This window comes from Sciurus vulgaris, assembly GCF_902686455.1.
Source record: "Sciurus vulgaris genome assembly, chromosome: 4".
Lineage (NCBI taxonomy): Eukaryota > Metazoa > Chordata > Mammalia > Rodentia > Sciuridae > Sciurus > Sciurus vulgaris.
The window spans coordinates 17,395,087-17,410,327 of NC_136464.1; the positions used below are offsets into that span (position 1 = coordinate 17,395,087).

At 51.5% G+C, this 15,241-nt stretch overlaps 1 protein-coding gene across 4 annotated transcripts in view; it reads right to left on the reverse strand.

Moving 5' to 3' along the window:
• Window positions 1-507: 507 nt before the first annotated feature.
• Window positions 508-15,241, reverse strand: part of VTI1A (vesicle transport through interaction with t-SNAREs 1A) — a 349,120-nt gene continuing 334,386 nt past the window's right edge. For all 4 annotated transcript variants that reach the window (XM_079137538.1, XM_079137534.1, XM_079137537.1 and 1 more), the window contains one exon: window positions 508-8,787. In XM_079137538.1, the coding sequence (XP_078993664.1) occupies window positions 8,694-8,787 (94 nt within the window). In that variant the 3' untranslated portion in view covers window positions 508-8,693. The remainder of the gene's footprint in view (window positions 8,788-15,241) is intronic.

Below are 15,241 nucleotides of genomic sequence, written 5' to 3' on the forward strand. Positions count from 1 at the left end.
ACGGATGATGGCAAGAGACCTACCTACCAGGGAGACTTTCTAATTCCGCTTTCTTATTTACTGGAAGAGGAAACTGGCCCAGAGCAGGGCGTGACTCACGGAAGTCCACCTATCAGGTTAGTGGGGCCCAGAGCCCTGGGACCTGAGGCCTCACTGGGCTCCCTGTCCGGCTACTCCTGGGTGCAATGATCCTCAGCCACGACCACCAGAGCCGAGTAGATTCTTAGGACCCTGCAGTTCTAAAGCAGCACCCCCTGAGCATCAGTGGCCCAGGAGTCTCTAGGAGTCCCCCATGGGCTCAGGGTCTGGTGGGGTGACTCTTATTATTACTTAATCACTTCTCACAGCATCTCCTGGGGGAATAGAGTGCTATGGTGGTAGCTAGAGGACAGAAAATGTTTTCCCCAGGGTGAGTCTAGGAGCTCAGGCAAGGAGAGACTCAGAGCACCCCTTGTTCCCTTGAGAGCAAAGACCTGACATTCAGGGTGAAAAGAGCCACCGTGGATAGGGATGGAGCTGCATTTCCCTGCAACTGTTGGGAGCTTCAGCATCAATGGTGCAGAAGCCAGGGCTACCCAGGCCACTGGCCCCATGGCCCTTCTGAGCCTGAGAAGGGTGGGTGCCCTGGCCTGGGTTGCTGGGAGGATGGGTGTGGGAGGGAAGAGGCTCTTGGAGCTGAAGGCCCAGAGTCCACTTGTGGCCGAGTCACCAATTTGCTGGGAGGACTTTGGCAAGCCTCCTTCCCTCCCTGAGCCCCATTTTTCCATCTGAGAACAAGCAGGTTGACCAACATGGTCCCCGTGCGCCTGCTCAGCCCGAGGGTCAGTGAGCTTGAGCTCCTCCCACGTGAAAACTGTCCTCAGGCCGCCGGTGTGAGCTGGAAGGCTGGGGATCGCTGCCCCATTTCGGAACCCGCGGTAGGCAGCCGTGGTTCCAGCTCACACAGGAGTGCAGACAGCCCCTCAGAGACTGCGCGTGCGGCCGCATTGGCTGGGGTGCCCAGCTCCTCCAGCTCCAATGCCACACGCTCAGACATCAAAGTCCTCCACTGTCTGGGGGAGGGTGCGCGGGGGACAATCAGCCCCACGCCCAGATCTGGACTTGGCGTCTATCTCCCCTTTCCGTGTGGGGAACGGGGAGGAGAAGAAGGGGAGAGAAGCCTTTGAAAATGTCACTTGCTCCATTTCCTCGCTGCTCGCTGCTCACTGCTTAGCATTCACCTTGCCGGCTGAGCCCCGCGACACTCCCGTGGTGCACCTCTTAGCCACTCGGCAACTTTTTCCCTTTTATGATATTTTGGGCTTCTGATTGCCCGCCAAGTCAAACCTTTATCATTTAACAAGAAGGAAAAAAAAAATCCCTCCCAGTTAGCCTGGTCTAGGCCTTCCCGGTTCTTCTCCCTGTCGTAGGCCGGTCTCAGACGTGGGCCGTGCTGATGGGAACCTGCTTACTTGCAGGCCACTGCAGGCCACGGCCACTCCTATCATCCCTATTCACACTCCACCAGGGCTCTTTTGCAAATGCAGTCATGGAATTGCAAGAGGAATGCTCACTGAGCACTGTGTCTAGAGAGGGCTTCACATCGACCTCAGGAGCAGCGGAGGGCAGCAGAAGCAGGGCCTCTCAACCTGATTTTCAGAGTGACCTGACTGAGACCAGAAAGCAAGTCAGAACACCAGGAGTGTCTGGCCTCTGCACCCAGCTCAGCGCAGCCAGCCTCTGACTTCTCATCTACTTTCTTCATCACGTGTCCTTGGGGCCTGGAACATAGTAGATGCTCAGTAAATATTTATTGAATGGATGAATAAATCTGACTACACTTCTCCCTTGAATAGGGAAAGGACTGATGATTTAGAACTCTTACTGGGGACAATGATGAGCTCTCTGAAGCCATTTGATTCTCCTCGCTCTAATGCCTCCTCTTTTTAGAAATGCAGTGGAAGGGAGGGCAGGAGGAGATGGGGGTGAATGAGAGGAGATATAGAGTGAGCAGAGAGAAGTTCTGTTCATCAGGATGTCCCCTGGGCCAAGACACTTGGGGGAGCAAGTGTCTTGAGGGAGGTCTATTCAGGGCATTAACAGACCCTTTCCCAAAGGCCAGTTCATGTGCCACAGTGGCCTTGGACTTTGCTCACCCTCGACAGGGCTGGGACCAGACGAGGCTAGAACAGCTCATGGTGGGGAATGATGTGCAGGACCCCAGGGCACCTGCCCGAACTCACTTCTGCCTTCCTGCCTTCTCCCTACCTTGCCCCACAAGGGCACTGTTGTGGGACCTGCGGCTTGGCGTAGCCCATTCTCTGACCTTGTGATTGTCCAAAAGCAGCCATGGTCACAGCACAGTCCTCAAATAACTGGGCCTGATCAGGGGTGTGTGGGCCTCTAGGGCAAGGCCATTACCATAGGCTGCTGAGACCCAGAACTTTCAGGGAGCTGGTCCCAGGGAGCAAGGATGTTTCCTACCAAAGACCAGGACGGGCTCCCTCATGTAGTAGGTCTCCCCTTCCCCAAACTCAAAATCAACTCCCAGGAAAGGGTCAGACATTTCCCTCAAAGAAATCTGCAGCTGGTGGGGTGGGAGCTGCCCAGGGAAAAATGAACCTGCTTTTCTCTAGCATTAAAAACCAGCAACCAGAGGAATGGATCTTTACGGGTGGGATTTCAGGTTGTTCTTGTGCCTGCTGACCTCACGACTATATGTCCCTTAAGGGGCTAAGGCCTTGGTGACTTCCTACGTCCAGAAGAGATGCAGAGCAGGACATGGGACAGTGGGGTCAATTTTAGTTAGGGAATGAGGTGGTAGGATGCAGTCTTTGCTGGTTATTGGCCGTGGCAGCCCCTGCTTCATTGAATTTAGCAATAGCCCCGGGGCAGCAAAGGGTGATGGATGCTACCCCGTCCTAGCCCCTCTTCCTCCTGATTGTGGAAGGCAGGGGAAACCAGCTGGGAACTGCCGTGCAGTAGGCCCCAGTGCTTAGTCCAAAGCCAAGTGCCCAGAAGAGCCCCTGGAAGTGTCAGCTGACCAGCCTCTGCGGCCTGGGTCCTTGGCAGAATCTTCTGGAGAGAAGCTGGAGCCCGAGGTTGTGTTCATTCTCAACTCCGTGGGGCCTCATCATGAAAAAACATTTCTAACTTGGGTACCTTTCCTGGCAAAATAAGTTTAAAAAGTTGAGGCCATGCAGCTGCGCGGAGCCGGGCGGGGCCTGGCTCCTCCACCCCCACCTTCCGCTGCTGTCCCCTCCTGAGCACACCTGCAGGGGGCGGGGGGGGGGGTTGGCTGGCTGCACAGCCGTCCTGGCCCCAGGAAAAGCCCAGGCACCGAGCTGCGCGAGCCGATCAATACGGCTGCGGAGCCGCCGAGCTGTTATTCACGCCAAAGGGCCTTGTTTGGATGGAGGGGAGGAGGGTGCACGGGTTCACGGAATCAGAGTCCGGAGCTCGCTTCCCGCATCTCCCTCTCCCTGGGATGCCTTCGTTATTTATGTAGCAGGAGTAACAGGCGATTCAGGAAGAGGAAGTGCTTTCCCCACGGCATGTCAGGAGCTCCTGCAGCTGCAGACAGGGGTGGTGTGTGCCCTGGGTGGGGGCCCAGTCGTCCCCCTTCTCTGGCTTCTCCTAAAGAAGGCGCCCATGGGCTCAGGAGGCCTACCTGCCTGGGCCCTCCCTCTGGGCTCTTCACTGGGATGAGCCCAACAGCTCCTCCCCCTGGCGGCGCAGAGTCCCTTGTCTTCAGCAGCACACCATCTGGTCCTCACCCCATGCATTCCCATCCCACGTGTGCTGCCATCTTGGTTTTGCCCTACTTGTCCCTGGTAAGCTGTCTCTGCAAAGTTCCCGCTGGTTGCCACTGACCTCAGACCCCCAGGGGGTGGGCAGCCTCTCAGCCCTCTGTCTTCCCACAGCACTCCCCTGTGTCCCTGGGGACTGCCCACCACAGCGCCTCCCCTTCTTTTGGAAGAACAGCTTCCAACAGAGTGTGGAGGTCGCCCTGAGTGGGTGGGTCATCGTGTGGTTAATTTGGTCTGGATTGAAATGGAGCTTCGAGGTGCTCCAGACCCCAGCAAGTCCGCCATCTCTGTATCCATTCAGATCAATGGGACTCAGAACCAGGCCTCGCCTGGCTGGTGCCTGCTGGGCCAGCCCACAGCTGCTGCAGGACTGTCTGTCCTCGGGTGAGAGGTGCTGAGACACTGCACTGAGCAGGAGTACATACCACCGGTTCCCCTCACCCACTGTGTAGTCACCTGAGGGTTCTGGTGTCGCTGGGGATGGAGAGTGGGACCAGAAACAGGATGGGGAAAAAGTATTCCTGGTCCCTTGGTCCAGAGCAGAACGCCCCACCCCGGAAGTGCCAACAAACCAGGCCTCTGCGACTGGCTTCTGTGCATGATGTCAACTCATCGAACAGATGGTGAGCGGGCACAGCCAGCAGTTATGGCATGAAGATTGGCACTGCCTTCTGATTCTTAGAGACCATGGTGGAGTTTTGTCCTCTCGCCCTCAAGCTCACAGCCCTTGGAAGAGCCGATTGGTTCAGCAAGGGCAAGTCACAGAAAGGAAAGAGGGTGGAAGGTGCTGCCCCTGTTGCCTGTTGGGAAGCAGTTTGTCATGAGCTCGGGCTGACCATACAGAGGCGCCAGGACTCCCCACCACGGCCTCCCTGTGCCAGCCATGGGACACACACAAGTCCTCCTTTAAGACGGTTCTACTTCCTCTCACTGCAGACCACAGTCCTGCAACCACACACTCAGCTAAAGGGGAAGGCAAGTGGCCCACAGACGGGGGACTCACAGCAGTTCTTTTGAAGCCGGCTCTGGCCACACCAACCAACAGCCCTTGGTTCTGGACTTCCCCTCAAAGCACACCTTTCTCCCAGGAAGGCCGCGCGCTCGCAAGCACAGAGTGGCCCGCTAGGCTAGCAGTTCACGCCAAAGAGACAAGGAAATCATCGCTTGTAGTTAATTCTCAACTACGTAGACAAACCGCTATAAATATTTATGATGGGAAATTTCATTATTTAAAAATTCTGCTCTAAAATTTCCAGCTAACTCCATGAAGAATGCCTGCTGACCAGGTTGCAAATTAAGAACAATTATTTTTCTCTTCTGCATTTAAATATAACTTACAGCTAAAGTCATTTAAAGGGGTTAACATCAACCTTAATTAAATATTAAAGTGTGCCTGGACCTGCCGCTATTGTTGCCCCTTCGAATAAGATATAACCTATTTTTGACAAGTTTTCATCTTTCTCTGTGGAAGACGCTACATGAAACCAAATCAGTGGCAAAGAGGAGAGTAATGAATAATCTATTTCATATTCCAATAGTACCCAGAGCTCGGAGTGGAAAAATATTCAGTCAGATGATGGCAAGAGGCTGCTGAGGTACCACATGACACAGCTAATGTTTAAATAATAATAATAAAAAAAGCGATAAACAAATCATTAGCCCTTAACAGTTGTTTAATGCAATTTGTTAATGAACGTAATGGTGGGGACTAATAATGAAAGAAAATAAAAACGTCTAAACAGGCGCCAAGTTGCTGGCGATGCGCAATTATTTCCTTGTCAAGTTTTTATGATTTAATGAGTCCCTCTGGGACTGACGGCTGTCAGTCAGTCGTGACTTTTTGACACCATTACAACTTCAAATACAGCAGCAGGCAGGCTGTTTTCCTCGGATTTGAAATACTGAAATGATCTGACAGTTTTAAAGAAAAGATGTGCAGGGGAAAAAAAAGGAGAAAGAGAGGAAGAGAAAGACAGTGGCTTTTCCTTTCTTTCTCCCCCCTCCCTTCTTCCATGGGTTGGTAATCTCTGGATGCTGTTTGGTAATGAAAACCCAATCACCGAGGTCATTATCTGATGAGGTTTTTGGAACAGGCAGGCTTTCCCCCCTTTATTTCTTTACTTAATGATAACCCTCAATGGGCCTGCCCCGCATGGGACGGCCAGAGCCGTACAATTTTGTTCACCATTAATTTCAGCCTTTGAAGCTCAGGGCTCAGAAGCAGTAGCAAAGCAAACCCCCCACCAAGCTGGTTCCAAAATAAGACAATCCAGCCTGCCTGAAACAGAATAGCAAATGGCCTCCCAGCCCAGGCCCGGCCGCTGACGTAAGCCCGCTGCATTCGCAGGCATTGCCTTCAACACGGAACATTTAAAACTCTTTACAACTTAAGAGACTTTAATTAAATTGCTTTTGATTCTGGAGCAGGGTAGCGTCGCTTTATTTATTCTGTCAGGGAAACTGTTTAGTCTGCATGAATTTTATATGGCAAGGGCTTCCTCCTCTTCTTCCTCCTCCACCCTTCATCTTCGTCCTCCCTCCACCCTCCCATCAAGCATCATTTTTAACAAAGGCTGCCAACTTTGGGACTCTTCAACAATCACAGTTACATAGTGGGTACCTAGAACCTTCCATAGACCCATGACCTGCTTCAGACACGTGGACTGTCTTCCTTCCCCAGTGCAGCGGGAAGGAGGGAGAGCACTTGGCCTCCCTTGGGGTTCTTTGAGTCTCTCTCGCAGCCACAAGGGACCTTCACCAGTGTCCTCGCCAAGCGTTCCCTGGCCTGGTCTAGGTGGTTGCTCTCGAGGGGGTTTGATGGAGCCGGTAGATCGAGGGTAATCTGTTCACATCCTTCCCACTCCCAAGGTTGATCTGGGGCGAAATCACAGGTGAAAGCTGATAAAGACCGAGGATTTGGCAGAAAAAGTCATGGAGAGGTGAGCGGTGAACGAGCTCCTTCTTTCTCATCTGCTTCAACAGGAACACGGGTTTCGGTGAAATATTTAGGAGCCAGCAAGTGGAGATGATCAGCTCAACTTTACTCGCTAGGTGGCCCTGGCAGAGGTGGGGGAGCAGCTAGGCCAGGTTATGCCCTTCCCTGAGATCAACTGGAGTGGCCAGAGGGTCAGTGTGCTCACAGCGATTGCAGTTTCAGGGTGAGAGGGGGTTGTTTGTTTCCTTGCTCTAAATGGTTTCTTCCATGTGTTTAGCACATCCAGAATTGGGATGTCAGGATGAGAGGTTCTTGCTGGGCTGGGTCCCGTGAGCTGACAGGAGAGGCAGCGCAGCTTCCTGCCCCTTTGCTGTCCTGCTTCATTCCGCCAAAATCCCACCCCATCCCTCCGACATGAAGGTTGCAGCTTTATTTACACAATACTAAATGATTTATCCGAACACATGCAGGCCCTGGCCTGTTTTGATAAATACGACTCCTCTGGTGGGTTGTGAAGTCTGCATTTCCTCTCCACACCATAACAGCTCTCTTCCGAGTTGGGGAAAAAAATCTAGGGCTGCCTTCGGATGATCTTGATCCATGAGCACAGGCGGTTAGCATGTTTTATGAAGGGAACAGGTTTGCTTTTCGAGGATTCAAAGCTTCCAATTATATTCAAAAGATAGTAGGGACCCCATAAGTGCCTATGAAGTCTTATGAAAAACACATTTTGCTTTATGACTAGGGGGAAAATGACCTCAGCTTGGGCAACTTTTAAGCCCGATTACAAATGAACTCAATTTGAACGCAATTCCCGGTTCCCTCAGACAGAAAGAAGACTCACAGAGCATGTTGGCGGTTGGGATACAGTGACTTCAGGAAAGGCTTTACTAACACGTGTTGGTAAAAACCCAGTGGTCCTGTAACACTCTGCAATCCCTCATTCTTTGAAAGGAGGTTCGTGAACATTTTCCACGAAGTTCATTCCTAGTGGCTCATCCTATAGGACTCCCCAGATTTACAACCACATTGGAAATTTCACAGCGACAGCCATGTTCTTGCTCTTACTGAAATATTCATGTTCTCTTTACATACTGGAGTGGATGTGGAGAGAGCCTTGGCAGACCTTTTGCATGTTTGAGGGCTGCTTCTGCAGAGCAGATATTAAAACCAAAAGGATACAGGGATGCTTGCACAGGTCAGGGAAGATGAGGTCGAAATTAAGTATTGTGCCAGGGTTCCTTTTACCAGCAAATTCTGGGGAATGTGTGATTTGGGGAAGACAGGGAAATGTTTCTCGTGGCCAATAACCAAAGTTGAGAAAAGTAGATATTGGGCAGGTTCAGCAAAAATATTCTTGGGTTAAAAAAATATGCAATAGAAAAACAGGGAAAGTGCTAAGTCAATTTCCTGTACAAGTGACATTAAATACCTTCCTTTGCAATAAAAGCACTCAGGCAGGTTGACTGAATTTATTAAGCCTGGGAAGGGACAGGGCTGGCTTGTGGGAGCTGGACACTGGCTCTGGCCCCTGGTTTTCTTTGCATTTTTATCCTTGGACATCATAGAAGGACTTTTCGGTGACAAGAGGTACGTGACAGACAGAAACTCCCGTGACTGACTCATCATGCCCTCTTCCAAACCATGACCCCTAACATGTCTGCAGGGTAAGGAAGAGTGTCACCAAGGCTATTTTGGACAACAGATGACATTACCGAAAGGCAAATAAACATTCACCTTTTCCTATAAAAGCAAATCTGGGTGAAGATAAATCTAGAAAAGGAAGCCAACCCACATGCAAACAGGAACAGAAAATATTTTTACACTCTATGCACTTCAGCTGAACAGTGGTGAGGGAGAGAGAGGGTCACCCAGGGCCTGTCAGCGCAAAAGAATGATTCATGTGACCATTTTGTCTTAATTACTCAGAACAAGCCTCGGTTGCTGTTTATCAAGGGAGAGCAGATACATCAGTGTCTTCGGACAAAAAAAGTGATCGCCATCAGGATGGTGATGACCACGATGATTCCCAGGATGACGAGCAGGATGCGGTTCTGGATGATTCTGGGAGAGAGAAAAGAAAAACAATGGGCACAGATAAACCAGGGCGCTCCGACAAAGATCAGTCAAAGGCTAAGGTGGCTAATGAAATCGCTGCCTCACAGGTGGGGGGCACCGTGCGTGTGCGTGCGTGAGTGTGTGTGTGTGTGTGTGTGTGTGTGTGAGATCATGCAGCTTTTGGTTCTAGGGACAGCTCCAGAGTGCTTGTCACACGGCACTCTGAGAAACATGGCAAAGCGGGCTCGAATCAAATGGCTTTCCAGGCTCTGAGAACCATGTAGTCTCTTTAAGTGATCAAGGGCCCCAGGTGAGCTTCTCTTTTTAATTTAAAATGTGAGACAAGCCTCATTTTTTTTTTTTTTTTTTTGCACTGTTTCCTGTGAAACGAAGAGATTCCAAGGAAACATATGTCAGTAAGGCACTTACCTGTGCAAAAATACCCCGGGAAAGGAAGAGAGACTGAGCAAGAAAGGACAGGATTAAGAAGCAAGTGTCAAACTTGCAGCTGAGGCTGTGAAACCGTCACCTGTCACCGTGGCTCACACGCCATCATGCCAGGAGGAAGCCTCACGGTGGCTCCATAGTGAGCAGCGGCGGAAATGAGCAGTAATACAAAGTCCTCGAGGTGCCTGCCGAGCGTCAGTGGGTGGCCCTCACCTCCAGGGATCACCGGCCGCCTCGGTCGGCCCTGCTGAGCTGACCTCAGAAGGAGCAGCGAGGAGGACGTGGCTCCCTCGAGCCCGCAGAGAGCTTCCGATGAGGTTGTTTCATAATTTGTTACCTCATTCGGAGAAAAGAGGTCGCACATCAGAGGGCTTTGTTGAGACTTTCAAAGGGAACCCAGGTCAACCAGCCTCGCCCACGCTCACTCGCACAGAGCCACACAGAAATAGAAACCCAGAGTGGCAGCCGTCTAGCCGGCCACCCACCCTGCATGAAGCCCCAGCCAACCCCACCGGGCCGTCCTGAGGGCTGTGCCTCTTTCTAGATGCGGGACACTGGACACGGGACCCCGTGGGGAGGGCTGCGGTGGGACCAGGCCAGGCCTCACACTGGAAGGGAGCTACTCCTGCTTTGTATCATCACAAAGAAATCTGGGCAGAGCATCTGCAGCCTGTTCTAGTGTTTTCCAGCATCTGGAGGCTTTTCTTGGAAGGAGGATGACCCCGGGTTGCAGTTTGGGCAGGAGTCTCCTCATGGCCCCCTCCTTCCCCACACCTAAATGGATGGATGGCAACTGTCACATCAGAGCAGCCCGCTCCCCTGTGGCCCCTAACAGGACCAGCTCCCTCTCCTCCTGACAGGTTACAAAATGATCACATTTGCTGACACGTCTTCCGCAAAGCTGCCTTAGTACCTCTGTCCGCTTTCCTCGCAGGAGATGAATGGTCTGCTCGGTCCTCATTTATCACGCAGGGCTTGCTAAGATCTGTCTCCCTCATTTCTTCCCTTCCCCACGAGAAAGTCCGCACCCCGACATTAATTCTTCTGTGATGACAGCTAATTCAGACTTAACAGGCCATATTTACTCGTGAGGCAGGAAGATTCTCTGTCCCCCAAATAAGTAAATAAAAACAGGCTTCGAGACTTATTGAAGTGAGGCTAATTATGAACACTGATCGGCGCTACTTGGTGGCTCCATTTAAGACTCAAAGTGATTTCCCCCCCTTTTTTCTGGAAGGGACAGAAGCCTTCAGAACAGTCCCTCCACATCCCATTTGCCCGAGCTGCTGTCAAAATCTCTATTTACCACAGTCACCCGCATCAGACTTGCAAAGGAAATCAGCAAAATTGAAACTCAGCAGTGAAACAGATTAAAAGCATGAAAACTCTTTTTAAATTCTGCCTTAAGTAATATACAGTAGTGTCTCTTGTACAGCTTGGTTGACAACCATTTTATTTGTGGGTTGAGGGCCCCAAGGCATCCATGATGCTAATTTATAAAGGATTAACTGTGGGTGTTACTTGTTTAATCTGAGGCATGGTTAGAAACCTGAACACAAAGCAATCCCTAACTTCGCAGCTCTCCCCTGGCCTTCCTAATTGGCTTCTCCACTGCTTGGTGCGTCCACAGAGACTGCTGGCTTCCTTGTCACCGCCCCCTTGCTGCTTCTGTGGACCTACCTGCAGAATTCACCTCCAAAGCCTCAGCACACCACACAGTGGCCGATACTCAGGGACTCGACAGAGAACTGTCCAAAGGCTGCTGGTGGATGCAAGCTGCCCCTGCTAGCTGAGATCATTCATTCCAGGGGAATGGGGAGGGAGCTGTGTACATTCAATATGCAGGAAGATTCAATGGTGTCTGCATAGCAACAGTGAGACCAGGCCTGCAGAGGGGACAGTAACCGTGGTGCCCTTTCAGAGCACAACTGGATCTCCTTCCAGAGCCCAGGAGAAGGACTGGTCCTTGAGGGCCAGAGGTGTGTGCTGGTGGAGGAGGAGGTTGCTTCCGAGGGAAAGGATGCCAGATACTGGGGACAAAGGGGACAGAGGGATAGAGAGAGCTGGAACAGAGAGGGTTGCTAAGGAAGCATGACTGGCCGGGCCATCAACCCATCTTGGGACCTCGAAGGGGTTGGACCTCTCCAAAGACCAGAAAAGAGAGCTGCGAGGGCACCTGAGTGGATAGGACGGAGCCAGCTTGGAGAGAGGAAGCAAAGGTTGGCAGTGGTAGGCCCCATCTGTGAAGGAGCCCAGAGTAGTCACCGCCATTCACTGCTGGCCGTATTGCTCTGGGCAAAGCAGGACGGAACAGTTTGGAGAGAAACAGAAAAACAAGCCAGGGCGAGGGGCTCCTACTAGCTAGACAGGGAGAGAACTTTGGGGGAAGCCCAGAGAAACTTGCTCCTAACTTTGGGCAAGGGGGCCTTGATGTTCAACTAGGTCTGCAGCAAGCAGTCTTAATCTCCCTTTTGAAAATGCAAAGTGTGTTTACCCAGTAAATAATTTAAGAAAGAGTATACACTTGAAAGAAGACAGCCATTGAAACAGCCAGGCTAAATTGCCTCCAGGCAAAAACTTGTGCATTTGCATGCTGCATTCTATTAAGTGAGCACACTGTGGCTTTAAAAGAATGCAGAGCCAAATTAAAAGGAATGTGGGCCCGAAACATCAAAAATTCTCCAAGTTTACATTATGAATCACAGTGCTGTTGATACAAGATGAATTAACCATTTACTTTGAGGCTGAACTCACAAAGTACTATTGAAAATACTGATCCCCGTGTGGAACCCAAGGAGCAGTTAATCTTTCAATTGCCAGTCTCCTCCCCTTCTGGAAAAAGGCTCCTGCGTGTGGCAGCCGGAATCAGAGACGGCTGCTTCTAGCAGAGGAGGCAGGCGTGCCACCTGACGTGCTCTCTGCTCCTGCTTGAGGGGCGCAGCGATCCCACTGTAGCGGGCGCTCCTCACAGACCCCAATACCCAGTTCTTCTCCACTTCAACCCAGACTGCTGACCTGTCCCTTGGAGCTAGGTGTGGCCATGGGACTTGCTTTGGCCAATGAAACTCAGGCAAAAGTGCAGAGTGTCACTCTCAGGTGGAAGCACCTGACTTGCAGTGCCAGACCCCCCAGTGGCTCTCCAGTGGCTCTAGTTTCGGGGGCTGCATGTTCCAGAAGACAGACAGGTTGGTGGAGATTTCTTCTGCCCTGGAACCCCAGCCTTCACATGCAGGACCGCCTGTGAGATTTGGGGTTGTTTGTTACTGCAGCATAACACAAACTATCCCTGCCCCTCTCCGCAGACAAGAGGAGGATCTGGCCAAGCCAAGCGAGGCTCTTGGCTAATGTGTCCCAGGAGCCGAGGTATGAGGTGGACTGACATTTCTTTCCTTGAAGGCTAGGCTTTTGCTTCTCAGTATTCAGAAGCTGGGATCCTTTTCTATCCACACGAGCTTCCAGCAAGCCCAGCCAGGCGTTCCGCTCCTGCGGATGGCAGGTATTACGTTGGCTCATTCATCTCTCCTCTTCATTCCAAACCCCTGATGCCACCCCTGGCTCCTGGGCTAGAGCTGTGACCGAGGTGAGGACGGCAGTGCATTCCATGCCCCTGGCCACAGCAAGTGGATCAGGAGCAGGCTTGTGACTTAAGCCAGGCCAACAGAGTGAACCTCAGCAGTGAATTCCCCTTTGGGAATGCTGGGTCATCTGGACAGTTTGGCGGTGGATGTTAGACCTGGATCTGCGGCAGCCGTTTTGTTCTCATGAGGGAAGTCAGCCTATGGAAGAAGCTGACTCATAGAGGCGAAGAGAAACGTAACCGCAGCCTGGAAGACATGGTGAACCTCCACAGTAGGCCACCTTCCTCTGAACTTTGTCTCATATGAGAAAATGAATTTCATTTTTTAAGATTGCTTGATATGGGTCTTCTATTATTTGTGACCAAAAACCATTTTTAGGTCAAGTCACCCTCATTCCAAAATCAAGTCTTTGATCTAGGGCATATTTTCCCCACCTTTTCTGAGAACGGCCCAATCCTGACCCTCTTTCTTATATTGCATCTGCCTTAACACTAAGCTAACCACAGTGTGTTATGACTTTCTGTTTTTGAAAAGTTTTCCCCAGTGAGAAGTAGACCTTGCCCAGCTTGGCATACATATTCCACCCCCCACCAAAAAGCTTGTGTGGGAACATTGGCGCATGCCAGTAGATGCCAGCAGTCCCACCTATTTGGGAGGCTGAGGCAGGAGGATTGTTTGAGGCCAGCCTGGGCAACATAGAAATCTGTTTAAAAAAAAAAAAAAAGAAGCTTGCTGAAAGCAGGAAGGGGGGTCTGCTGTTTGCCTCACATGCTCATCTGGAAGCCCAGGGGGCCCAGAGCTCTCCAGGCTCCTAAGGGCTTGGAGCCCAGCTGCAGGGTTAGCCTCCCTCCCACGGAGTGTTCAGCTCCTTTGCAAGCCTGCATCCACTCGCTGCACAGAGCATGGAGCTGTACGGCAGCCTCCTGTCCTGCAGCTGCCCCAGTCTGGCTGACTGGCCTTGAACTATGAGCCCCTGCTCCAGGGTCTGCTAGCACAGTAACAGCAACTGGGACGGCCAGGGATAGACTCTGGGCAGAGAAGCCTACAGCCACCTCTCTCTGGTACTTCCCGAAGACAAGGAGCAGTGGAAAGTTTTCTAGATCTAACTCCAGGTTAGTATCTGCCAGAAAGAAATGGCAACAGGAGTAGCAGAGAATAGCTTGTTGCCATGAGCCCTGAATGCCAACGCCAACGTCAGCATTATTTCCAGGCTGGGCACTAGAGTTGGTAACGGGCATTGGCGCCTTCTGTGTTTGTGTCTGGGAGGTACCCTGGCTGGCCCCGGAACTCAGGTGGGCTGATTTGTTCTGGTTCCACAGGTGGACGTAGGATCCAGGCAGGCCTTGCCAATTACAAATCTCTTCTCTTGCATAACTATTTGTTCAAAAATTGGCCTGCCACCCAAGCCACAGATTCCCCTGGGGATTTTTTCCTGGAAAATCAAGAAAAAGGTACAGTACTCTCTTTACGGGCCTGACTGTAGGAGCCCTGGAAGCCTGGAGCTTCTGAAGGCCACGGTGACCCCCAGGCAAGGGGGAAGCGGCCTCCTGCCAGGGAACGCACAGCCAGGGATGAAGAAAAAGAGGCAGAGTCCTGAAGGTGTCATTTGAACTCCTGGGTCCTGCCGTGTGCCTGATCCCTGAAGAGTCACATTTGAACTTTCCAGTTACAGGAGTCAAACAATTCCCTTTTGATTAGAGCCAGTTGGGCTGGGAATTCTCTCACTTTCAACCGCACTGATTATATCGAGCTGAACAGTGTCTCTCCAAAGTCAGTCCACATGGAACCGCAGAATGTGACCGCATTTGGAAGCGGGGTCTTTGTGATATGATTCACTAAGAGTCTTGAGAAGAAATCAGCTTGAATTTAGGCTGGCCCTAAATCCAACAACTGGTGTCCTTATAACAAGAGAGGACAGAGACGCCGGCAAGAGGCTTTGTGAAGATGAGTCGATGGAGCTACACTGCCACCAGCCAAGGAGGGCCTGGGGACATGAGACACTTGAGGAGGCAAGGGAGGACTCTTATCCTTGGAGAGCGTGGCCCTGCCAGCTCCTTCCATCACACCTTTGGGCTCCAGGACTTAAGAGAAAGAATACATTCCATTGGTTTAAGTCACTTAGTTTGTGGTACTTGGTTACGGAGGAGCTTGGAAATGGAGGCACTGAGTTCTTGGATTCAGACCAGCCTGGTGATTTCGTCTGGGCTTCATAATGTCTGATTTCCTTCCCCATCACTGCATTGTACCTGTGCAGTAGATCTATACAAAGTCCTCCTCCAAAGGACAGGACAGTCCCACCTAGGTCTCTGGAAGCTTTGCAGACAGCTGAGGGGCTCCCAGTCTCCAGGAACTGTGGGGTCTTTCATCTCTCAGCAAGAACTTCCACTTAGGAGCCTGGAACAAGTGGCGCACACCTGTAGTACCGGCTCTTGGTA